Source organism: Callorhinchus milii, unplaced genomic scaffold (genome assembly GCF_018977255.1).
Source record: "Callorhinchus milii isolate IMCB2004 unplaced genomic scaffold, IMCB_Cmil_1.0 Scaffold4, whole genome shotgun sequence".
NCBI classification, from domain to species: domain Eukaryota; kingdom Metazoa; phylum Chordata; class Chondrichthyes; order Chimaeriformes; family Callorhinchidae; genus Callorhinchus; species Callorhinchus milii.
Genome location: NW_024704745.1, coordinates 15,234,763 through 15,261,747, shown reverse-complemented (window position 1 = coordinate 15,261,747; position 26,985 = coordinate 15,234,763). Strand labels below are relative to the sequence as shown.

At 41.1% G+C, this 26,985-nt stretch overlaps 1 protein-coding gene across 2 annotated transcripts; it reads left to right on the top strand.

The window, feature by feature from the left end:
* The first annotated feature begins 2,781 nt into the window (after nt 1-2,781).
* rnaseh2b (ribonuclease H2, subunit B) lies at nt 2,782-24,419 on the top strand. Of its 2 annotated transcripts, XM_042334342.1 has the most exons (11): nt 2,782-2,974; nt 5,748-5,819; nt 7,379-7,486; nt 9,054-9,130; nt 9,928-10,045; nt 11,710-11,774; nt 12,082-12,187; nt 15,830-15,911; nt 16,171-16,219; nt 18,573-18,650; nt 19,682-19,854. In XM_042334342.1, the coding sequence occupies exons 1-11, from the start codon at nt 2,896-2,898 to the stop codon at nt 19,784-19,786; spliced, it is 939 nt and encodes a 312-aa protein (XP_042190276.1). In that variant the 5' UTR covers nt 2,782-2,895; the 3' UTR covers nt 19,787-19,854. The 2 variants fall into 2 exon arrangements, with proteins under 2 accessions (XP_042190276.1, XP_042190275.1); XM_042334341.1 differs by lacking the exons at nt 18,573-18,650; nt 19,682-19,854 and adding an exon at nt 22,006-24,419 and having other exon boundaries at nt 2,893-2,974.
* Nucleotides 24,420-26,985: the final 2,566 nt, after the last annotated feature.

Sequence of the window (26,985 nt, the reverse complement as noted above, 5' to 3'; positions counted from 1 at the left end):
ACACATTTACAGTGTCCTCTCCTGCACCAGGCTCCATGACCCCATCATCCTCACCCGCCCGGCTCCACTGGCTCCCCATCCCTCAGAGGATAGAGTTCAAAATCCTCATCCTCACCTTCAAGGCCCTCCACGGCTTTGCCCCCTCCTACCTCTCCAACCTGCTCACTCCTTATCAACCTGCCCGCTCCCTCCGCTCAGCAGGCTCTGGCCTGCTCCATGCCCCCCGCCCGGCACGCCCCACCATCAGCGATCGGGCCTTCAGCCTCTCTGTCCCACCCTCTGGAACTCCATCACACATTCCCTTCGCTCCACTCCCTCCATTGCTTCCTTCAAGGCACGTCTGAAGACCCTCCGCTTCGACTGTGCCTTCAGCCACCCTCCTACCATCCCTGTCCTCCACCCTCCTTTATCCTAACCTCCACCCCCCTCCAAGGGGTCTAAATCCCTGACTGTCCAGCACCTTAGGACGTCCTTCAGATGTGAAAGGCGCTATACAAATGTAATTTTGTATTGTATAATGTCAGCTTCATAAAGCGCTTCAGGTAATTGCTGTCAAATGTAGGCAAATGTGGTAACCAATTTGCATGCAGCAATGCCCCCCAAAAAGAGCCTTGAGGTGAATGACTGACCTAACCATCCGATTGTTGATTTGGACACCGGGAGAAATTCCCTTCTCATTTTGAATCATGTCATGGGTTCTTCAACAACCACCTAAACGTGTAAACGGGATCTTTATTTAAAACGTCTTATTCGACGTTAGATTGCTCCCCCAGCACTGCCCTCCACTATTGTGAGCTCAAAGTCCGATCCTCGCAAGAAATTTTCTTAGTTCTAGCAGTTAAGCTACATTTAAAAATACAGTATTTTTAAAAAGTAAATAGCTGTAAATAGATCCACCAATTAATTGTATTAAATTACGCGGTGTCGCACTGATGTGAAATTCCCTTTCTGTGAAATCACTTGTTACATTTGTTTGTGCCACAATGTTTCAGGGTCTCTGACAATACAATGTTTAAGGGTTTCCCAATACAAAGTTTCAGCATTTAACAATACAATGTTCAGGTTGTGACGATACAGTGTTTCAAGCTCTGACATTAAAGTGTTTCAGGGCCTGATAGTGTTTTAGGATCTGACAGTTCAGTGTTTTAGGGTCTGACAGTAAAGTGTTTCAGGGTCTGATCGCACCATATTTTAGGGTCTGATAGTACAGTGTTTTGGGGTCTGACAGTACAGTGTTTTAGGGTCTGAGACGACAGTGTTCTGGGTTCTGACAGTACAGTGATTTGGGGTCTGACAGTACAATGTTTCAGGGTCTGATGGCACAGTGGTTTAGGGTCTGATGGCACAGTGGTTTAGGGTCTGATGGCACAGTGATTTAGGGTCTGATGGCACAGTGGTTTAGGGTCTGATGGCACAGTGGTTTAGGGTCTGATGGCACAGTGGTTTAGGGTCTGATGGCACAGTGGTTTAGGGTCTGATGGCACAGTGGTTTAGGGTCTGATGGCACAGTGGTTTAGGGTCTGATGGCACAGTGGTTTAGGGTCTGATGGCACAGTGGTTTAGGGTCTGATGGCACAGTGGTTTAGGGTCTGATGGCACAGTGGTTTAGGGTCTGATGGCACAGTGATTTAGGGTCTGATGGCACAGTGGTTTAGGGTCTGATGGCACAGTGGTTTAGGGTCTGATGGCACAGTGGTTTAGGGTCTGATGGCACAGTGGTTTAGGGTCTGATGGCACAGTGATTTAGGGTCTGATGGCACAGTGGTTTAGGGTCTGATGGCACAGTGGTTTAGGGTCTGATGGCACAGTGGTTTAGGGTCTGATGGCACAGTGGTTTAGGGTCTGATGGCACAGTGGTTTAGGGTCTGATGGCACAGTGGTTTAGGGTCTGATGGCACAGTGGTTTAGGGTCTGATGGCACAGTGATTTAGGGTCTGATGGCACAGTGGTTTAGGGTCTGATATACAGTGTTTCTTTAAGCAGACAACACAGCACCAAGTGATGCCCAGAGCCGGGGCAGGAGGTGTGTGTGTGTGTGGGGGGGGCGCAGGAGGTGTGTGTGTGGGGGGGGGCAGGAGGTGTGTGTGGGGGGGGGGGCAGGAGGTGTGTGTGTGTGTGGGGGGGGCGGGTGTGGGGGGGGGCAGGAGGCGTGTGTGTGGGGGGGCGGTGTGTGTGGGGGGCAGGCGGTGTGTGTGTGGGGGGGCACGGTGTGTGGGGGGGGCAGGAGGTGTGTGTGTGTGGGGGGGTCGGGCGGTGTGTGGGGGGGGCAGGAGGTGTGTGTGTGTGTGGGGGGGGCGGGCGGTGTGGGGGGGGCAGGAGGTGTGTGTGTGTGGGGGGGGCGGTGTTTGAGGGGAGGGGGGGCAGGAGGTGTGTGTGTGGGGGGGGGGCAGGGGTGTGTGTGGGTGTTTGAGGGAGGGGGGGGGCAGGAGGTGTGTGTGTGGGGGGGGGGCGGTGTTTGAGGGGAGGGGGGGGGGCAGGAGGTGTGTGTGTGGGGGGGGCGGTGTGTGGGGGGCAGGAGGTGTGTGTGTGTGGGGGGGGGCGGTGTTTGAGGGGAGGGGGGGCAGGAGGGTGTGTGTGTGTGGGGGGGGGCGGTGTTTGAGGGAGGGGGGGCGGAGGTGTGTGTGTGTGGGGGGGGGCGGTGTTTGAGGGGAGGGGGGGCAGGAGGTGTGTGTGTGTGGGGGGGCAGGAGGTGTGTGTGTGGGGGGGGGCGGTGTGAGGGAGGTACCTCCCCCTCTCCTCCCCCCCCACTCCGGGCCTCTTGACTGCTCGCTTCCCGGATGAGTTTGGCGCCTGTTTGCGGGAGGAGGGAAAGCGGAGTGTGGGAATAGCTCAATCCTCTGGGATTGTCGGGGTGTGGGGGAGAGGTGTGGGGTGTGGGGGAGAGAGAGGCGGGAGATGCCCGGGGCCGGGGCCGGGGCCGGGGGGCAGCGGGAGCGGCAGCGGGAGGAGGCTCAGTGGGTGCTGTTGGCAGAAGGTAACGGTGTGATAGGGGGAGAGGTGTCGGGATCTGCCCCGGAGGTCAGTGACCTGGTCAGCCCAGGCCCGGCCCAGGCCCAGACCCAGACCCAGACCCAGGCCAGGCCCGGCCCAGACCCAGGCCCAGACCCAGACCCAGGCCCAGGCCCGGCCCAGAGCCAGGCCCAGACCCAGACCCAGGCCCAGGCCCAGACCCAGACCCAGGCCCAGGCCCAGACCCAGGCCCAGCCCAGACCAGACCCAGACCCAGACCCCGGCCCAGGCCCAGGCCCAGACCCAGGCCCGGCCCAGACCCAGACCCAGACCCAGGCCCGGGACCAGGCCCAGACCCAGCCCGGCCCAGCCCAGGCCCAGGCCCAGGCCCGGACCCCCCCCCCCCCCCCCAGGCTCCAGGCTGCGGGTCGTGGTGGGGCTCTCAAGCCTCGTGGTTCCTGCGTTGAGAGGTCACGGATTTTGATGGGAACCTTTCCACACACACACACAACAACAACAACAAAAAAAAAGGACGAGAAGGAGAAGAAAGAGAAGGAGACTTTATCCCCTCCACTCCCCCAACTCCCGGCCCTGGTCCATAGCATTGGCCCCATTCACCACATTGGCCCTGTTAGGCCCTGTTTCCCCCCCACCACCCCCCCCCCCCCGGGTTGCGGTTCAGTCGGGCTGTCTGCCTGCGAGATACCGTGGAGTCCTGTAGCTCAGTGGTTAGAGCACTCGCTTTGCAAGCGAGAGACCCGCGTTCAATTCCAGGCAGAGGGCGAAACCTTGGGCGAGTTTCCTTACTCCGCACACAGCCCTAATAATAATCCCTCCAAAACCCCCAAAACAATAATAAATCGGTCATTTTCAATCCACCGCTGTTTGTGGGACATTACTGTGGGCAATTGGCTGCCGCGTTGGCTCCACAAATATACAGTCACTTCACTTTACAGTGTGTTCTGTGAAGCGCTTTGGGACGTCCTCCCGACATGCAAAGCGCTATATCAAATGCAAGGATTATTGTTATTATTATAATATGAATCATAATAACAACCCTTGCACTCACATACGGTCCCGTTTAGCGCTTGGCACAAACCGTGAAGCACTTTGTCGACGTGTTGATGGCCATAAAAAGTGGTCTTTATGCTTATTGCAATAAGGCGAATGCATTTTGCATCACGATTAGATCACGAAAGCAACCCCCCCCCCCCCCCCCCCCGATCCACCCACCCCTCATATGTCAACCTTAACGTTATTTTAAAGATATACACTCTCAAGGATTTTGTTTTCGAAATATTTTTTTTACACACCTTGTGTTCCATTCATTTTCATGGTTCACTCATGTTTTATTCCTTGGGCTGTTATCACTGCTGAATTCAGTCTGCCATTGATCGTCGGTGCGTTTTTACACGCTCGGAGACGAATTAGCGATATTTGCAAACTGGATTTGTTGTATTAATTGTGACTTGAGGTGTCTAAACATTGGCCGCAATTGGATTTATAACATTTGCGAAATGACTAGCTATGAATTCAGAAAACCAACATGTTTTTACTTCATTTCCCTAAGCGTAAGAATGCATGTGTTCGGAATGTGATATGCAGATGTTATTTCTTTTTGAATTCCTTAGCAATGCCTTCTGAGTAATAATAATAATAATAATCCTTGCATTTGATATAGCGCTTTTCACAACAGGAGGACGTCCCAAAGTGGTTCACAGAACACACTGTAAAGTGAATTGACTGTATATTTGTGGGCGAACGCGGCAGCCAATTGCGCACAGCGATGTCCCACAAGCAGTCGTTGATTGAAAATGACCAATTTATTATTGTTTTTTATTTTGGAGGGATTATTATTAGGCTCTATGTGGAGTAAGGAAACTTGCCCAAGGTTTCGCCCTGTCTGGAATTGAACTCAGGTCTCTCGCTTGCAAAGCGAGTGCTCTAACCACTGAGCTACAGGACTCCACGAGTACCAGTATTGCTGTGGTGTGTGTATATAATAATAATCCTTGCATTTGATATAGCGCTTTTCATGACTTCTAGACGTCTCAAACGCTTCACAGAATATACTGTAAAGTGAATTGACTGTATATTTGTGGGTGAAACGGGCAGTCAATTGCGCAGAACAGTATCCCACAAACAGTTGTGGATTGAAGTCACCAATTTTATTGTTGTTTTTCTGTCTTGAGGGGTTATTATCAGGCTTGTGAAGTAAGGAAACTTGCTCGAGGTTTTGTCTTGCCGGGAATCAAATCCAGGTCTCTCACTTGCGAAGCGAATGCTCTAACCACTGAGCTACAGGACTCCTGCGTAATATATTCATTTTACTGAGTCTTTATCGCCCTCCTCCTGCCTACAATTAATACCCTTTTATATTTAGCAACCTGAGTCTGGAATGTGGAGATAGTACCTCATTTTAGGTTTGTGGGACTTTACGTTCCTTTGGAACAGTCTTTCCAAAAACCTTGGAACCTGTTAATCAGTAGTTCACCTCCGGACAGCATCTTTTCTTTCAGTAACTGACCTCCAACTGAACAGCTGAACTGCATCCGGTCTTGTTAGATCTAGAGATTGGTCCTGGACCTTTGATAACACAGTGTCTAATTTTATGGACCCAAATATACAGTGTTACAACAGGGTCAGCCTATAATGTTGAAGCGCTTAGTAGATCCTTCTATGGTGCAGAATTACATGCCTTTATGACTGCTGAGCCACCATGGTGAATATGTTAATATCCCATTTGAACAACTACAAGTGAAATCTTCTTGATGGTCTGACTGTGATTTCTTTTTCAGAGTCAATCACTGATGCACTAGAGAACACAAATTGTGGCCCTGTTTTTACCAGACTTCGCAATCCCAAAACAGGCAAGTAGAGCATTTGCAGTGTGAGTGCAATTTGTGTTTGATGTATATCAAGGAGCTTGCATGACTAGTTGATTGATTGATTTGTATGACTGACTTGTAATTCGAAATTGTCATCAATATAAATGATTGAGCTCTATCCCATGTCTTTAATCAAATTTGTTGTGCATTGCTGCCAGCATGATGCCATCATTGTGCCAGGTTTCCAAGTTTAAAACGCGCTGATATAAGTTTTGAGTGTAATAATGCAACGTTCGTTGCCTGTGGTACATACCCTGAGTCTGTTCTGATCTTGGTGGCGTTTTGTTCTTGTGACAACTCTGGAGAGATGCTCTTCTCTATGCGCGACTTTGATTCTGCTTCTAAATTATACATTTGTTTGCAGAATTAAGCCTGCCTCTGCCGGCAGCCTGTAATGAAACACTGCAGAATTTCACAGTGCTGAGTTATCACAGACACAATTTAGAGTGAGTCAGATGCTGTCTTCTACAACCTCTGTCTCCTTGATGAAAATTTATGAAAATTGATGAAATAAAAAAGATGCAACACTATTTGCTAATCAAAATGTATGGTATATTGCATGTGGGACATAATGGCCCCAGACGTTCTCCCGATGTGCAAAGAAAACACGTGCAGTTCATTTTCACAATTGGTGCTACCAAAATTATGGTAGTGGAACTGGTCTCCACTCAAAATAAAATTGTTGTGATATTTTTACACGTTTCAACACCTGATGCAGTCACCAACCTATGTTTCCATGTAAACATGACACCTCCTCTGGCACTACAAGTCTTTATTCAGAAGACAGCATTGGCATCTGATATGTGCTGCACTTCAAGCCTCCAAAGCCATGGTGTAAAAGTGGTCACAGTGCAGTGCATGGCAGAAGCGATGAGCGTTACTCAACTGAATCTCAAATAATTTTTGGAAGAACAGAGAAAGTAATGGTGCATAAGAAACATGTAGAGTTTTATGAAGCGTCTTGCATTGGTTAAAGAGATGAAATGAAGCAAGGTTGATGAGGATGATGAGTCTTTGATGACAAACGTGAGGGCTGGTTCCCGAAATGCTTGATTACAATGTTTCAAATGGTTGGACTTTACCATTTAAAGCACTTAAAACGTGCAGTCTTCAATTTGTCTTTGTATAATACTGCATTCAGTCCTTAGCTTGATATAAAACCTCTTTCAGGGAGTTGCTTTCTTTAAAGTAATTACTGATGGGCCTTGATAAGGCATAGTCCAGTCCTAATGTAGCTTATGTTTTTTCTCTCTGTTGTTAACACAAGTTATTAATACAATTTGCTTAACTCTGGAGAAAAGCTAGAAGTGGAAAAAAACGGAACTATTTAAATGTCAAAAATACTTCTTTGCAATTTTGACTTTGACTGTAAAATATTGTGCTAACAACACTGTGAATTTTGATACATGTATTGACAAATTCAGTATCTTGGTATAGTTAGTAAATATCTGGTCTGTCTGGTGATGAACAATTTGGTACTGTGGTATATGAGCACATAAAATCCAATATGCAGAATGCTTTGTTTTTATCTCTTGTTTTAGATGAAGCTTCCTTGTACCTGTTCAACAGTAACGCCTCTCAGATATATGAAGTGAAGGCCTTTGATGAAAACTATCACTCTTGGTTCATTGGGCAATCTGTCCAGAGTGGTCAGTATTAGCTTTTCCTGTAATTTTGGTTGAATGGTATATGTAAGGTTTATATATAAGTTTTTTTAATTCTGAAGTTTTGCCTGATTAAATTCCTGTTTTATCCTCTCTCCTTCTGAAATCTTTATTTCTGCCTTTTTTCAACTCAGTGATGCAGTCCTCTGGATTTCCTCCGCAGCCTCCCTAGCTCCACCATTACAAGCTCTATTTTCTCCAAACTTCTGCAGTCTGTATTCTCTCATTACCACCACCATCGTGGAGTCCTGTAGCTCAGTGGTTAGAGCACTCGCTTTGCAAGCGAGAGACCTGAGTTCAATTCCAGGCAGGGCGAAACCTTGGGCAAGTTTCCTTACTCTACACGCCTAATCATAATCCCTCCAAAACAAAGCAATAATAAAAATTGGTCATTTTCAATCTACGACTGTTTGTGGGACATTGCTGTGCGCAATTGGCTGCCGCGTTCGTCCACAAATATACAGTCAATTCACTTTATAGTGTGTTCTGTGAAGCGCTTTGGGACGTCCTCCCGACATGAAAAGCGCTATATCAAATGCAAGGATTATTATTATTATTATCATCACCAGGATCCACTGGCTCCCAGTCCCCAGTGGATCAACTTCAGGATCATTGTCCTGAACTTCAAATCCCCCCCCCCACCCACTTATTTAATCTTATCCAACTTTATTTTCCTGCCCTCTGAGATGCTCTTGAGATGCTAGCCTGTGTGGAGGGCGCTATATAAGTGCAAGTTGTAGTTGTTGCTGTTGCCCTATGTTATCCAAACCTATGGTTTCTGCTCTTCTGATTCTAGTCCACTGTTCATTCCTCATTTCCACTGTCCCACAATTGGTAATTGAACTTTTAGCCACAATGTCCCTGCCACTCTCTTCCAGACTCTTTACCTTGTTTCCTCTCTTCCTGCTTTTGTTTGTGCTTTGGAGGAATGTGTCAAAGTGCTTCACAGGATTTGCTGTAAAATATAGTAACTGTGCATGTGTAAGTGAATGCAGCAGCTAATTTGTACAACAGTGCCTCATAGATAGCCTTGAGGTGAATGACCTTGATTTTGTGTAGGGATTGTTGGACAAGACAGCAGGAGGAACTCCCTTCTCTTTTCAAATAGTGAAAAGATAGTGATCTTTAACATCCACCTGAATGGCCAGATGGGATGGGAGTGCATGGCAATAACAACAACAACAACAAAGTTACATGTTTATAGCGCCTTTCACGTTGGGAGGATATCCCAAGGCGCTGGACAATCAGTGTTTAGGACCTGAGCTGGGGTTCTGGATCGGGGAGGGTGGAGGGCAGGGGGGGGAAGGAGGGTGACTGAAGGCACAGTCGAAGAGGAGGGTCTTGAGACAGGTCTTGAAGGAGTCAACGGAGGGGGAGAGCGGAGCTCTGCAGGATGGAGTTCCAGAGGATGGAGGCAGAGTGGCTGAAGGCCTGCCCAGCAATGGTGTGGTGGGCGAGGTGGGTGATGTGAAGCAGCTCAGGTGCCCACTGAGCAGAGGGATACAATTGGTAGGGAAGAAACACGTAACAATTATCATTCCAATCTTTCCAGATGGACGTCTGCTGTTTGTTACTCCCCTGGACCCATTGTTTCTTGTATTGCCGTATTTTCTAAAGGCCACTGAACAGGTGAGTTTAATGCTTTGCAGGGGACAGTTATTTTGCTGTTATCTATACCATTCTGTTACAAGCTGAAGCATTGAATTGATGAGATTGTGTTTGTCTTCCTCCTTTGAGTTTAGTATTCCATATGTAACATTAACCTTCCATTCAGCAACCTATGAATCCTGTTCAGGAGAACCCACCTTCCTTGGTACACTACCAGTCTTTATTGTGATACAGGTTGAAGACTGCTGTTATAGACTGCAATATTTCATTTCTTCCTTTTTCCTATTGTTTTTGTTTGACTATTTTTTCATTTTCAGACAAGTAAAACAAGAAATTGTATTAAAAACGATTTGTATTAAACTTTTTACATAAGTAAATTCAAATTGCACTTTATGGAAAAATCCAAATAGCCATTGTGCTTTACGTTTGTTCAGTTCAAAACTTTCTGAAAGGTATTGCACACTTCTCTGACTGATTACTTGAACATTTTAAGTGGAAATTTAAAAATCTTGCTTATAGAACAACAACAAATTTATATTTTTATAGCGTCTTTCACATTGGGAAGATGTCCCAAAGTACTAAGAGTATAAATACTGATATTAACCATTGGATTTTTATATCTAGTTTGCTAAGTTTAGTAAATCTGCCGTCATATGCTTCAATTATAGGCACACAGTGAATGATTTGCTTCAACTTGTTGGTAACGAAGTGGTGAAAATCTCCCATTGAAGTTCCAACTAGTAAATTATTGTAGAATAAATTTATTTCCACAATTGACAATGAACAATGAACTGAACTCTTTTTATTATTTTTTGCAGCAGGCAAAGTATTGGCTTGTGGATCAGATCATGAAAGATGAAGATTTTCCTGGGTGCTCTACACTACTGAAGTGTCCAAGGACTTTGCAATCAGTTCATCATATCGCGGATGAAAAAGGCAATGTATCAGAAACTAATCACTTGTTTATTTACCAGCTCTTAAGCTATTATTTTAGTGCATTTACTGTCCAAATACAGTTTTCTTGAAGAGGAAGTGCTAGCAATTTAATGCTACTCCTATTCATTAAATTGCACCCTATGGGAACAGTTTTGAAACAAGAGTTGCTAGGTAGATTGGAACAATATCCTTGATGGAACGTTGTCTTGACTCCTCCTTCCCCGTTTTCAGATCCTGCCAGAAGACCTTCTCTTTGACTGTGCCTACAGTCACCTCCCCCCGGCTTGGCGTCAGGCTCCACCACTGTTAAGCACTCCGAGACGCTACCCTGCATGAAGGGATTTGTATAAATGCAAGTTATTGTTGTTGTCACAATTGGAACATAGGCTTCAATCCAAAGCAGGCTGGATTGAAAGTCTAATTTGACTGATCCCAGAGGTATAGAGGAATGTACAGAACCATAAAGGACCATTGTAGCCAATCTAGTTTGCTCCAAAGTTAAAACAAAATCAATAAATAAATCTATACTATTCTACCCCTCATACTCCTCAGTTGATTTCTTCTCCAAATAGTTATCTAACCAATTCCCACAGTATGCTATTCCACATACTAGTGTCTGTAAAGTAATTCATTTAGTTTTATATTCAGTTTCTTCTGAGCTTGTGTCTGTGTGTAGAAATATGTTGTGTAATATGTTAAGCATATTATTAGAGTTGGATTTAGTTTAGCGATTCTTAATCAATAAGATGTCCACTGTGTCTTCAGGAGCTCTGTCTCTCCTTTGTGTTATAATCTGCAGAATGTTTTTGAAATCCAAGCTTTATGACTCCTAATAACTACTTCTTTATTTATCTCGTTTTTTTTCTCCTATTCCTCTTCAACATTGGTTGTATCCTGCAGCCAGACTTCTCAGTTATTTTTTTAAAAAAAGCCATCAAAACGTTTGCATAGATTAGTCTCTCAAAGTATAACAAATAAGGTGTATCACATGCTGAACACTAAAAAATGGGTTGGACAATCTACTCATGTTCGTACATGTTTATCCTGACTTCTAATGGGAAGTCTCATTATAAAGTACAGTAATAAAAAGGTCATTTCATTTACCAATCAGGATACAATAGGCACAATTACTGAAAATGCCTTTGTGCCTTTTTTGCCCTGTTCTGTAGATATATTGAATTGAAGCCCTAGTGGTTTGAATGATTTTAGTGTGTGCAACTATGCCAAATGCTGCAAAAGCAGCTACATTTGAGAATGGGATTTAATTTCCTTTGGGGACAATTAATCATAGGCAATGACATTGACTCACTTTCCTCTCTTGGTCTGCCAGTCTGTCATTTTCCTGCCTGCCTTGTTGTCTGCTACAGATAATACTGTGGAGCCTTTTTAGTTCTGCTGTAGGTTTTGATATAGCTTTGCCTCAATAATAACAGGAAAGAAATGAACTGCCCTCTTGGGCAAGTACTTAAATTAGGTAGAGTCTTTTGCAGAGGAGGTTTGTTGCTTTAGAGCTGATGCTGATGTTGTATGTTACGATTGAATTTTTTAATTTCTTTCCACTTGCACTCTGCTTATAATATTTGACATGTTTTCTGTTGGTCTCCATGTAGGATTGCAGTGAATTTACATTGCATCACTTACAATTTTATGTTTTCACTTTGCAGAAATTGGCGATCAGAAATTTTATAAATATAGTCAAGAGAAGACACTCTTGTGGTTAAAGAAAAAGGTAAATTATTTTTATTTATATAGTTTCAGTAGAAGCCACATACCCATGTTTGATTTCTCCTTCTAGCACTCAGACAATCAACAAAAGTAGGATAACCAATTGTAAATTGTGCAACCATTGTGTGTTTTGTAAGTCCTTTGACCAATTTCAAAAGTTTTTAATCCTGAAAATGTCTATAAAATTCCCAATATAACTCCTGTCAATCAAAATGTCATGTGATACATGTCCAATCGCAAATTTGGTCTGAGTCCCAAAAAGCAGCCATTACACCACTCCACTGTGACTCAGTTTTCATACTGTTTAATAGGTGAAACAGACAGTCAAAGCCCTGAAGAGCAATAATCTCAATGTAGGAGGAGGCGTGCAGTCCAGCACCTTTATTAGAAGCAAACAAGCTGCAGAGGTGACTGAAGGTTAGTACTTGTTTTAGTATTATTTTTAAAATAAATGATTCCTTGGTCTGGATTAAAGTACAGTATTATAGATTGTGATTTAGATTGGCTGTGCTTTGTTCAGGATAGACCTTTGGGACCAAATTCAAAACCACTTCCCTGTGACGGGAATCAGGAGGGCTTTTCTTTGGACTAGTCTAAATGGGAATTGAAACTTCCATTTTGAATCCCGTTGGAGTTTAAATATTACACAATTAGTAGAATGAGCATAATACACCTCATTTAACCTGTTCTACTTAATCTAGAGCTTTGACATTTAGTGATATAAAAGCCAATAAACTCCAAATTTTTTAATCTAATGTAGGTACTCCCACAGCCATCAAAACCCCATCTGTTTCTCATCCTTCTTGCAGTAGATTTACCATTAACGGTGCTAATTTCTCCCAATGCCCCCCCCCATCCCCCCCAAACACACAGTGTCAAATTCCAAGTCTAACAATTCTTTGAGTAAACTACCACACTGACACTGCATATCAGCCTTTGCATGCAAAGATTATGGTGAGTAAACTTGGTGTGATATAAAATAGGAAGAATAATTCACATTTGGTATAATTATCAGAAAGGCACAATATCAACTTGTGTATGTATGTCTATATATATAATTATATACTAGCTGTACCCGTTGTAGCTACGCTTGCAACCAGTTTTATTTAATCAGGCTTCTCTCTTTCATCTGGCATTTTTATTTGTCCTTCAAAGGCTTGATCTTCGCTTTTTAGGCATCTTTATCCCTTAAGATTAAGAAAATATGCTATTGAACTCGTTAGCATCCCTTGTTCAGATATTTGCACACATATCCTTTTGGGAGGACTCCTGTTGGGAGGACTCCTTGTTGGGAGGACTCGTGTTGGGAGGACTCCTTGTTGGAGTGTGATGAACTTGTTTAGGTCACGATAGGAGATCCCCGAAAAAAATATGCCCATGACACTCCCCCATGCAAGACCTTTCCGATGAGGTATAAATCATATCTCTATATCAATCGGTTATTGCATTCTTGGCAGACACAGTCAGACACTTTGTCTTTATTAGTATAAGATATAGTACCCTCCATGCAATATAGTGTCTTGGAATGCTACACAGTAGTGGAATTGGACTCCGAGCAAGGAAGAGGGGAGGTGACCGAAGGTATGGTCAAAAGCGTAGATCGTAAGGTGAGATTTAAAGATAGATCGAAACAGGGGCGAGACGGAGGGATTGAGGCAGGGAATTCTGCAGGCTAGGGGCTTTGTGGTTGTGATTTGTATCGGTGAGGTTAAAAATGCCTGACCAATGCAGCAGAGGATGTTTCTCTCATTTTGGGATTCTCAAGCATTAATAGGGCAACGTAGGAAGAGCCTACGAGTTCCATTTGGCCTTTTTATACTTGACATGGGAGTAAAAAAACTGAAAAATGTTCTATTTTGGAGCTGTTCTCTGAATAAGATAAAAAGTGCAACATTATGGAAAAAGTCAAATGTTATGGGAAAATATTTTGTAGCAAGATCATTGCCCTCACAACCTCTTTGGTGCCACTCTTCATAGAAGTAAACAGAGCTTTAGTCCCACAGTGCATTGAGTGTTCTGTGGGAAACATTCAATGAAGATGCCTCTGTGATAAATTCCTTGCTAATTATGGATGATCTTTAGTACTTGAGGGGTCTTGTACAAGTGGTGCTTTACTAGATAATAACAGTACCAGGAGGATATATTGACTTTAATACAAAGTGCAAATTGACGAATTGAAGACCCCATTATTGCTTTTAGTTAAATGTAAACAAAGTTCATGGCTTCTTTGGCATTTGACCCTGACTCTGGATTTCGGAGCATAGAACATCATGTTGTGCAATGGCCTACAAGCAAAATCCAAGATTTTATTAAAAGGTTGGCAGAACTGGTGTGGTATATTTAGCAACAAGATAAAAATACACAAGTGAGCAACTTGAGAAAAACATATTTTGTAAGGGGCTGCCCAAATTTTCACACAGATTCTTATTCTCCTACCCTTTTTATCTTTCAGTCTTCTCTGAACTTTTATTTAATTTCTGTCCCCTGTTTCTCAAGAATTGTCAAACAAGCAATGCTTGATCCCAAGTTCAGCATCATCTAGGTATTGTGTAAAAGTTTTTGGGATTGTCTGGTTCCAATTGTGTTCTCGGGAGTAGTCCAAAGGTTCCTCCTCCTTTTCTCTCTCTCTATTTTGCTTAATGGGAAATGATGTACAATAATAATAATAATTCCACTTTTCAATTACTGGAAACAATAAATTCTCTACATAATTATTATTATTATTATGTATAGAATTTACTGTTTCCAGTAATTGAAAAATGAAAGAGTTAGAAGTAAATTTAAAAAATGCCCTAATTGCACTCCAATTGTGCTTCTGTCCCAGGTCTTCACACCATTCTTCTTGTGCCCTGCTTTGTATATTTTTTTAAATGTGATTTATCTTGGGTTAGTACTTTATCTTCTTCTGTCTTATATTTACTAATAAAACAACAATGTCTGTCTGCGTAGTGTATCTGACAATCATGCAATAATTGATTGACGTAGAGACATGATTTATACCTCAACGGAAAGGTCTTGCAACTGGCAGTATCGTGGGCATTTTTTTGGGGGGAAATCTCCTATTGTTGATAAACTATATTAAAAATTAAGCCCCAAAATATGAGGTATCTACACCACATCTCCACGTCAATCGGTTGTGACATTGTCCATTGTAATATCACACCCATTGTGATATCATGTCTGTGGTGATATACAGTACATAAAACATGGATTGCAGACAAAAACTCTGTGAGACTGTCCGAGAGAATATATTATAAAGTGTAGTGACTGTGTTTTGTAAGAGAGACTGAGAGAGAGAGAGAGAGAGAGAGAGAGAGACAGAGAGAGACTGAGACTGAGGGATGGAGACTGAGAGACACTGAGTGAGAGAGAGAGATACTGAGAGAGAGAGAGAGAGAGAGAGAGAGACAGAAACTGAGAGACTGAAAGAAAGACTGAGAAAGAGACAGACAGAGGGACTGAGAGAGAGATAGACAGAGAGACTGAGGAAGACTCTTTGAGAGAAAACATATTAAAGGAGTCCTCCCAAAAGGAGTCCTCCCACAGGAGTCCTCCCAGCTGAGTGTAGATAAAGACGAAATGTCTGTCCGTGTGTCCATCTACATTCCATATTGGATCCTTTGGTTGCAAGCGAAGTTGCAATGGGCGCAGCTAGTATTTATATAAATGTAAGCACCTGGAAAACAAACTGAAGCAGAAAGTTGGTGTTTCTGATCTAGGCACAAATTGCTGTTACCTATCTTGGTTGGGTTGTTGGGTTAGAAAATCACCATCCTCCAATCCCTCTCTCTGAGTACTTTCCACTACCAAAGAAAATAATCTCTAGTGTCTGTGGTCAGAAATGTCATCATTGGGCTTCGCCAGTGAAGTCAAACAATAAGCAATGACCATTAATCCTTGACTCAGTACACTGATTCTTCAATCCACCAGAGTATTATAATTAAGCATTGTTACTTTGGCTTTAACGTTCTGCAAAATAGATTGTCCAAACGTTCTCGCAGGTTATAACATGAAATGACGGGTGATTTTTTTCTGAACCAATGTTTGTGTTTTCTTCAGAGGATTATCTTCGTTATGCTCATGGTTTGCTGTCAGATTATCTTCCTGGTGCTCTAAGTGTGGAACTCCTCAAGATTTTGGGGTAAGTTCCAGTAAGTGATTTTGTTTTCAGATATTCCTATTTTAGGAAGAGCTACAAACCTAATATCAATATGATAATTTATTTTCCATATAAAAGCTGCAGAGTATTTCTGCACAGCATGGAACACACAGAATAACAAATAAAGTGCTATCACTTCAAATGTGACCAATATGTACTAATACCCTTCAGCAAATTCAGCAAAAGCACAAAACACTTGTGCCTTGCCGAAACCATTAATATTATTACTTCTGTTTCTTAGGTTACCAGATGTTTCCACTAAAGCAGCTGCAATAGAACCACCATTAAAGGTTTGTATAGTTTACTTGATTGCATTGATCAATGTGTTGCATATTTCAGTTTTAAAGCAAGGGCCTAAATATATATGTGTTAGAAAGTTGTGAGTTCAAGTCCCACTTCAGGGATTGAGCTCATAGTCTGTGCTGACAATGATTCTCACGGCATTCCTCAGGGATTCCTGCTTAGTCCGAGATTTTATCCTTTGGGTGTGAAATAAAAATAAGATCCCATCTGTCTGTAGGAGGATGTTAAAGATCTTATGGCCCTATTTAATAATAATCCTTGCATTTGATATAGCACCTTATCACGTCTTCTAGACGTCTCAAAACACTTCACAGAATATACTGTAAAGTGAATTGACCGTATATTTTGTGGGCGAAATATTGAAAAATGAAGGGAGTTTCTCTCTCTGTCCTGGCCAACCATTCTCCAGATTAATTGGTGATGCATCTTATGGTTGTTTGTGGGATTCTGCTGTACTCAAAATTGCTGCCAAGAAAATCAGGCATTCCACTCCACTGCAGTTACTGTAAAGCACTTTGAGATATTTTACATTTTTCACATGTGCTGTAAAAATGTAAGTTCTACAGTGAGTAATTTGGTTTTGATCTACTCTTAATCTTATTTCAGTAATCAAAAGATTTAACAGTGCAAGAGACAATTTTTGACACTTACATATACTAACCAATGCTTTTTGACAAACTAATTTCTAATTGCCGCAATAGAATTTAGTTACAAGTCTTCTAATCTTATTGACTCCTGTCGCTTTAGTCTTTTCAGACTATTCAGGTTGTTATTAAAAGAACTGAGTGCAAGGGATGTTTGTTCCCCCCCCCCCACCCAAATGATGAACATGCATATTACAGTAGAAAGCCTAATGTGTGAATTTATATGAACTGGTCCCATTGTGGGTATGAAAAAAGTGTGGATATCAGGTCATCACATGATACTATTTAAAAAGAGTTTCTCCTGGTGTCCTAGCCAATAATCCAGATAAACTGGTTTTACACATTAATGGTTATGGCAACATGTTCTGTGCCATCGGCTGCCACATTTGCCTACAAATACACAGTCACCCTGCTTAACAACAACAAAATTACATTTATATAACGCCTTTCATGTCGGGAGGACGTCCCAAGGTGCTGGACAGACCCGAGCTGAGGGTCGGGTGGTGAAGCGCAGGGGGGCAGCAGGGAGATCGAAACCACGGTCGAGGAGAAGGGTCTTGAGGTGGCGAGAGAGGGGGCGAGATGGAGGGACTGCGGGATGGAGTTCCAGAGGGTGGGGTCAGAGTGGCGGAAGGCCTGCCCACCAATATTGGGACGAGGAAGGTGGGGGACATGAACCAGGCCGAGCCCGCTGAGCGGAGGGAGCGAACAGGGTGGTAGGGGGTTAGGAGGTCGGAGAGGTAGGGGGGAGCAAGACCGTGGAGGGCTTTGAAGGTGAGGACCAGGAACTTGAACTTTATCCTCCGTGTGATGGGAAGCCAGTGGAGTTGGGCAAGGATGGGGGCGATAAGGTCGCAGAGCCTAGTGCGGGAGAGGACACGGGCTGCAGAGTTCTGGATGATCTGCAGCCTGTGGAGGGAGGAGTTGGGGAGGCCAACAAGCAGTGAGTTTGCACAGTCGAACCTCGATGTAATGAAAGCGTGTATGAGGGTTTTGGAGGCCTGTGGTGTGAGACAGTGGCGGAGCCGGGTGAGGTTGTGGAGGTGGGGGAAGGCAGAGCAGTTCATGGCGCAGATGTGGGGTAGAAAGGATAGTTGAGGGTGAGTGTGCAACCATGGATGGTGATGCTGTCAGCGCCTGAGGTGAGGAGGCGCTGACGGGAGCAAATCAGGAGAGCCTCAGTCTTGTTGACGTTCAACAGAAGAAAGTTAGCTCTCATCCAGGAGCCTAGTGCGGGAGAGGACACGGGTGATAATTATCTGTAATACAGGGCATCAGAATTTGGCAAATTCTTAAACGCAGCCTTAATTTTAAAGCCAGGTTTTCTGCAAGTTCTTTTCAGAACTGTAGAAAGCTGACTTCTAAATTAAGATTGAATTTGCTGAACAATTTGCTGAACTCTGAACACTTTGAAATGCTAAGTATAAAGAGTAAATCTAGATTCAAGTGGAATTTCTCTCTCTAAGTTCCATCAAATGTTTGTCTGCTGATTTTCCAAATTCAGCACTTCAATGATTCAGAGTTGCTGCATTTTCAGTGTTTTTGACTTTTGCTGGGATGTTTTGTTCACTGTAATGAAATGCCCAACCTGCCTACTACAACAACCACTTATCCTTATATAGTACCCTTCATATGGGGTAGCATCCATCTACATTGCTTCCTGTGTTGAACAAAACTTGGTAAACTGCATTTACAGAAAAGGAAACTGACTGATAAACCAGTGGAAGCTGAAGAGGATTACACCAAGTTCAACTCCGATTCCAAGGACAAAAAGGTAAGTCTTTCTAATTGATTCCCTCCACCTGCATGTATTTGTTAACCCTTAGATTGTCGCCAGGCCTGGAATTATCCCTCTCTTTAGGCCAACTAGTTTTGTAGGATTTTAACTTGCATCCTGTGACACTAAAACAAGCTCGAACATAATAGGAATACAGATGCCAGCAATGCTTAATAGTAATTTAAAGTGCAATTAGAATTTTTTTAGAAATAGCATTTTAATTTTGCTTCCCCTTTCTTACTGTTCTCTTATTTCACATTCTCATTGTGGCATCTGCATTTTTAACTTTGTTTTTTTCTGTGTAATCACAACAAAACTTTTATGTTTCCAAAGATCTAACTTTAAAATTAGTTTCTTGTTTGTTCTCTGCCACTTACCTCCCACCCTCCATTCTGGAGCTGAGAGCAAGTGACAATCAGTTGTCCTAATGCTATCTACAAAAGACATTCTTTCATTGAATCAAAGACAAGAAAACAGTGATTGATAAAGAACAGGGAGGAGTTGCCTCACATTCAGCTCATGCATGGAACGTTTGCTACGAGTGTACATGTCCTTACATTGACTTAGTATCATTTCTGAGTTGTGAAGCTATATAGTATTAGAAAAGCTTTCATTTGCTATAATTTTTGATTGCTATCCAGTAACTCCTGCTGCAAATTGCATGAGTGTGGAGGTGTGGTTGAGTACAGGATCACTGGAGCTATGATGCTCCCATCCCATGACTGGCACATGGTGGAAAACATGGTCTCTGAAATGCACTAGTGAGGTAAATTAGTAAACTACTTACCCAGATTCAGAGAGTTGTATGCCTTGGGCAGAGCTGTCAAGATTCAGTAAATTCTACAGGTGATTTTTTAGTCACTGTCAGTCGCTTGTCACATATATTGCCTCATGCCAGAGCCTTGTGTGGTTAAAATCAGCAAACAGCATTCTGTTTAGGATAAAAGTCTTATTTGCTGTAACTTTAAACAATATCATTGTGTTCATGAAATTTGTACAGTATTATTAACTGTTACCTTTTTCCTTAGTCCTCCAAAATGACAGCAGCACAGAAATCTTTGGCCAAAGTTGACAAGAGTGGAATGAAAAATATCTCTGCCTTTTTTGCCCCAAAGAACAAAGGACCATCATAGATCATTTAATTGATCAATTTCTTCAGGAAAATAAAAGTCAAATAAAAGTTTGTTTATTTCAAATTTCACTTGTGTTTTTGTAATTGCTTGTAGTTTTTGGCTGACAATCCATGCAAAATGGTATATTCATTTTTGCGCACACGATGTTAGCTTTGTTAGGAAATATTACAAAATAAGCAAATTGTAAGCAAGAATGTCATTTCACTACATGTATCTAATATGTTTGAAACCAAACTAACATGAAATCAGAACGATTTTTATTATTTTAACATTCATTTGAGATTTTGCATGGGGGTTCTACTAACAGGCCATGTCATTAAGCTATAAAATTAGGAAGACAACTTAATCTTTCTAAGCCCGCATTTTATTATGCAAAATTGAAACTTGCCCAATGGATGCATTGGGTTTTACAATACATGAACTGGCCTAGAATGCTTGATGCTAACATTTGGGAATAACATTTTAAATGTTTCCCAGCACTGTAAACCTCACCTTTAAAACTTCACCCAAAATGAATGTTTTCATTCTTCCCAAATTTCAATGCAAATGCAAAGTATTTTAAGAATAATCAAAATATATATAACCCATTGCACATGGCGGTCTTACTAAGCCTTATCTTTTGCCTCTGTGCTTAAGTATTTTGGGATTAGATGTGCCAGGTGTATCCCTCCAGGGAGAGAGTATATGTTCCATTATGGACAAATGGAAATGTCCATACATATGTGGAACTCAGTAGTTTGGTTTGGATATTGCTTATATTGATGGTTTTCTGTTGCTCTGCATTGCATCTGAAAACCTTCCTCTGACTGTGCCTTTGATCACCTCCCCTATCTCCCTGACTCGGCATCAAGCTATACCATTATTAAGCGCTCTGAGATGCTACCTGTGCAAAGAATGAATGCAAGTTGTTGTACAGTTTGTCTCTGCGTAGTAAGAAAAATCAGCCAGGTTTCCTGTTGTTATAATATAATCTGTGCAATTGCAATAATATAACAGTACGTGCAGTGTTGAAAATTCTCAAAGTTCTTCACTTGTAAGTGCTGTCAAGCATGGTGACTGTATTTTGTAGGCAACCAATTTCCATAGCAAAGTCCACAAACAGCCAAGACATGAATGACCAATTTATCTGGAAGATTGTTGGAAAAATTTGGTTCTCTTTTTAAATATTGTTCTGGGATTTTTAACATACACTTGAATAGGCAGACAACATTGTGGTTTTTAACATGTCATCTGAAGGATGGTGTCTTAGTCATCCAGGACTACTGAGTTGTCAGGATAGACTACGAGCTCAAATCCACAACCCTCAGACCAAAGGTAAGAGGTCTACCACCTGAGCCATTGAGTCACTTGGATTATGGACCTATCCACAGTACCCCAGCAAAAGTGTTTTGGTAACAGAAGGAAGACAATAATTAGAATGAGGGGGGTGGGGGGGAGATGGATAATGTGTTGCATTGTTAAATATATGACTATTTACTTAAATCATTACAGCTGAAATAATTAGCACAATGTTGGCACTTGCATGTGAACAGTCTCCAGATCTGTCTGAAAACTTCTTGAATTGAACCTCTCCTATTCTCCTATGTTTGCATAATGATGAGAATTAAATTGCGAGATTCACAAACAGATTTATAGATGTGAAATTCCTGATGTGCCTTGGCCAAATCTCTGGAATTCATCTGGGATGCGATGCCAATTTCCCGGGCATTGTAATTGAGGTCAGGACCTGAGGTCAGAGGAGTTTGAGATGGCTGATCAAAGATCCTGTTGTGAATCTCAGTTTAAGGCTAAGATTCTAGCAAGGTTTGCTGATAGCTTGAATGTCTGGGACACCATGTGGCCAGGTTTATCGACAGGATATTGCCCTAAATCAGATTGAGTTACTATACAAATTTATAATATATAGTAACATTAATGCAATATAATATCCCTGAATATGCTCAAAGTGACATGTTTCCTGTTCAAAAATGATCCCTACATTGAGGGAATCAAAATTTGTGGTGATTTGACTTCTCAGCCTTGATTATGCTACTGTTATTCATAAGTATTTCAAATCAAATGTTAACCTTGTTCTTTAACTAAGGAGTGCAATGTGTTTAGGAATATCATAATTTTGACCCCAATTTTTCTGAGTTTGAAGTGAATTCTGTTTTTTTTAAACTCAGTATTCTTTACTCAAATAACTGAGTTTTCTCAATATTTATTCTCTTAACTTCTAGGTAGCAACACAGAGACGCAATCAAAAGAAAGGCAGCCGACAATGACCTTGCAATGGAGTCGTCTTCATATCTGACTTTACTAAAGTGGCCAAACTGAATCAGGGAACATTTTCTACAGTTGCTTTAGATTTTGCCATGGATCTGCTTTTAATTTTGGAAATTTACGCACCAGTCAGCAAGGTGTAGAATGCTGGAGGGCTTTCAAAAGCACTTTCTTTCTGAACTTACGATGGGATGCTGTTTGTGTGTATATGACATGACTACTTGATATCGGAAAAGATGAAGGGAGGCTAATATTTTTCACTAACAATTACACTGGAATTTTGAATTCTTACTTGCCTCATTTACTCAGAATCCATGACACGAAAATGGCATCATCACAACCACATAGGCCCCCTCCTTAGTCCTACCCAAAAAGCCTAGTGTGTAAAGTAACATGTATAGGGTATGAAACAATACATGTAAGCAGAGAATTGGTTAAAGTCAGACTTTTTCCACTGCAACAGAGGAGATTGGGAGGGGTTTATGATAGACGTCTTGTAAGATTCTGAAGGGATGTGCTAAGGCAATTAAGGAAAAACTATTTTAGTTGGAGAATTGGTGGTAAAACTCAGGATTGTCAGCAAAAGAAATGGGGGAGATTTCAGTAGGAATTTCTTCAACCTAGATGGTTGTTTTACTTAAATAACGGCTGAGTTGGTGAGATGGCTCCATTGTTGGCGCCAGTGAACTAAGCAAGAGTCAGGAGAGGAGGAGAGAAAATTGACAAAAATGTGAGCTCAGAACATAATAGCAAAAGAATCAAAAACAGCTAAGAAACTGTTAGCAGAATTATAAGCAAACGTTAGCTGGGGAAGCATCTTCCTTTTAAAGAATACCCCCAAATTTTTATACGTTTCATAAATGTGCTTTTTTATAGCTAAGACTTCAATGTGTAACAACATGTGGTAAAATTCTCAATGCGACAACAGGGATTTGGGGTACAAATACAGAGATCATATGAATGGGAGTGCAGGCAGAAAAGGCCGTTAAAAGGGTATTAAAACGGTAAATAAGATTGAGGATTTTAAATACAGAGCTATTGAATCAAAAATTAAAGAAATGATGGTGAATCCTTTTAAGATTGGTTAGAGAGCAGCTGGAATATTCTGTGCAGTTTTGGATACAGAACTATAGCTGATACTAGAACGAAGGAAAGGGTGCAACATTAATTAGTGATGAGAGGCCGAGGAGTTTAGGACTCTTTGTTGCAGCAGAGAAAGTTGAGAAATGGTACAGTGGGAGTATTTAAGACAATGAAAGGGTTTGAGAAGATAAATGTTGAACAACTCTTTCTGCTGGTAGAAACCTTGAGAACAAGAGGATATTAATTTAAAATTAAAAGTTTAAAAATTGAAATTAGGAAGAACTTTCTTTCACATGGGAAATAGAATATGCAATGATTTGCCAGGAATGGATTGTTGGAGCACAGTAGATTGCGGCATTTAAAAGGGAATTAGATATAGATCTGTACGTTTGAAGGAAGAGTATAAGAGGTTATAGGGAAAGAGCAGAGCATTGGGATTTGGATAGATGGCTTCACTGGAAAAACAATATACTAAGAACAATATACAATATTTACTAATTAAAAAAACTGCAAGGATTATTAATACAATGTGTTGGATGGGCTCAGGCTGTTTCATCAATTTCTATAGGAAGGGGTACAGGAAAACATTTGCTAGTAAACAATTTTTTTCAGAAAATGGATATTAAATCATATTTGGAAATCAACTTTATTCTAAGGCTCTAAAAGAGGAAATAAAACCGTTTATAATGTTGTGTTTGAGTCGAATAAGTATCGTCGGAAATAAATGTTTTATAAAATCTAAATACATTTCATTTCGGGAAACAAATCTAGGATCTTGTTAAGTGTTTACAAGTTCCCTCCAGAGTTAAACACAAAGACGCAGAATGAATTAGATTCTGATCTGTGCAAATAAAGGTGTGAGGCAGAAATTGCTCAGTGCATATTTTGCCGTTGGTGGCATTAATTAATCACCAGAGCTTCACTTGTTTGCCTGTTACTAGCACTTCCGTGCCAACCAGATTAATGATCAATGAAATTAGGATTTTTTACATCAGTGGAATTACAGGCTGGCTTGACTCAGTTTTGAAAAACATCTGAAACACAATTTTCCTTAACCTTCATCTAAAATAGGAATTAATTTACAAGGACTGATTCTTAAAGATTGATTCTATTCCATGGAGCATTACTCAGACATGGAAATTGCATTGTTCATATTTTTGATGTATTATCAGTAACCCCGGCATTTTATCATGGAGCGTACTGCTCTGCTTGCACTTGTTTTATCTTTAATTACTGTCCATCATTTTAAAAATAACAAGACACAATAAAGATTATTCTGTCAATTGAGTATTTGTCCATCTTTAAATCTGTGATGTCTATCTGATTATTCTGTCTCTTTCCCATTATGTGTGGAGTGTGCTCCAGTGTTATATCTCTCCAAAGGGAGTTAGTTTCAGCAATCCAATTATGTTTTAAATCTGTTTTTAAAATCAGTAGACAGCATTCTAGAGGCTATAGAAATCAAGAGATGGCAGATGTGTTAAAACTATTTTTCACATCACTTGTTACAAATGAAGACTGGTCACTTTACAGCTCCATTTGATTTGCTTTTGCTTCATGTATCACTTTAATTACCTCCTCAAGTAATGCCAGTAAATGCAAGAAGCTTGTCTTATTGCTTAGAAATCAGTGTAATTACCTTTAATACCTCTGCACTATGCAGATGAGTATCGATAGCAGCCTGTGTAACACTCACAACACTTTTCCCCACTATAGATTACAGCTAACTGGTCTATAATTTTTAGGATTATGTCTTCTTTTTTGGTAAAGGGATAATATTTGCTATCTTCAAGACTTTGCGTATAGCTCCAGAGTATATGGAGCTCCTATGAATATTGACCAGAACTCATATATTTCCTCTCACATATTTCCTTAAGTCTCGTAGGGTGTATCACTTTTGACCCGGTTGCCTTTGAGATATTTAATTTAGTTTAATTATCTTCATAGTACAATCTCTACTGACACTCGTTGTTGAGGCAGAGTATATTTTTTTCTTAAAGGTGATTAGATAGAGGTATTAGAGGAATATTAAAAAGAATGGGGGAGTGAGAAAGAGGTTCACAAGCAGAAAAACACCAATGCATACTTGATGGGAACATCCATATTACAATAGGAAATCCGATACTGAAAAGATCCAGGTCAGTTTGCTATTGGGAAAATCATGAATTGCCTGGACGGGCAGGCCTTCTATCAAGAACGACATCTTGCATTCATAGTGCACCTTTCACACGGGGCAGCGTATCATCGACAAACCATTTGTGAAAAGGTATCATTGATGTAGTGCCCTATATTTTTTTCTGTGTGAATACAGTCTGTTCATTTATCAGTGAGGTGGAATAAATGAAAATACAGTACGCAGAGTTTAAAAGGAATTATCTAGGATCGGGCTTTATCCTCCAGGATTCTTTAAGGAAATATTTTGTGCTTTTTTAAATAATGTTCTCATTGCTGTTCATTGCGGTCTTCTAAAATCAATCTAATTTTAACTTGTGATAGATTACAAAGTATTTAAACATGTAGAATAAATCTTCATATCTTCAAATAGATTATCTTCCTTTTGTGGATTTAGATCAATAACAATAATCCTTGAATTTCATATGGTTGCCTGTACATTGAACATATCAATTTCATATGAATTTGCTGCCAAAGGAAGTAATTGCCTTTGCTGCCAGCCACAAGATGAATGAACAATTAATCTGTAGGGCATTCGTAGCCAGGACACCAGATGAATTTACACAAGGCAAATGACCAGTTAATCTGAAGGGGATTGGTAGCCAGGACACCAGCAGAAACTCTCCATCTGAAAAGGCAGACAGTGGCTTTGGCTTAATATCTTATCCAAAAGATTGCACCTCCACCAATGTATTGCTTCACCAGTACAGCATTGGTGTGCTAGCCTGGACTCTAAGATCATAACCAATGATCAATAATTACTTCCAAGTCATTTTCCTCTCTGCTAAGGGACCTCCATACAATTTTTCTTGTGCTAATAAACTTCAGTTTTCATTTCTTTGGGAATCACTGGATCTCTTACTCCTTCAACAGTATTGTTTCTGCAATCAGACTTTTTTCTCCAAAATTCTTTCCCTTTGTCCTTTATAATCCAGCTTTCTCTTCTGTTACTCTACCTTTGCAGAACTATACAACCTGATCAAACACAGTTTGGAATTAGATTTTACTTGTGAATATACTCTCAACAGATAGATATAATGACATGGACTAGTACAGGTAGTTCCAGGTTAAAGTAACATCTAGCTTTAATTACACCAAACTACAAGAATAAAGATAGCTATACAGACAGAATACAACATATGAATACAAATTATTACTACAGAATAAACAATTCTTAATGGGTTAATTTGCCCCTTTATTGAATCTGGCAATACATGTCTTTGAATGCTCAATTGAATGAGTTGCACTGGTGATTTACAGAATTCAAAAGTAATCAAGTATCCATAATACTTTGCAAAATATTAGATTGTTACATTGAAATCCTCAGTCTCTCATACTGCTTATACATGTAATAATAATAATAATAATAATAATCCTTGCATTTGATATTGCGCTTTTCACGTCGGGAGGACGTCCCAAAGCGCTTCACAGAATAGACTGTAAAGTGAATTGACTGTATATTTGTGGGCGAACGCGGCAGCCAATTGCGCACAGCAATGTCCCACAAACAGTCGTAGATTGAAAATGACCAATTTTTATTATTGTTTTTGTTTTGGAGGGATTATTATTAGGCGTGTATAATAATATAATTATTAAGACTAATTATAATATAAGTATAAGACATTCTAGGTTGTGTTTATTAGAAAATAACATTGATGACATTTCAAAGCAGCAATTACATC

Excerpts from the sequence above, each read along its gene's own strand:
- rnaseh2b (XM_042334342.1), top strand. The coding sequence starts at position 2,896 with ATGCCCGGGGCCGGGGCCGGGGCCGGGGGGCAGCGGGAGCGGCAGCGG. Across the intron at positions 2,975-5,747 it reads GTGGGTGCTGTTGGCAGAAG|AGTCAATCACTGATGCACTA; the intron begins GTAACGGTGTGA and ends TTTCTTTTTCAG. Across the intron at positions 9,131-9,927 it reads TTCTAAAGGCCACTGAACAG|CAGGCAAAGTATTGGCTTGT; the intron begins GTGAGTTTAATG and ends TATTTTTTGCAG.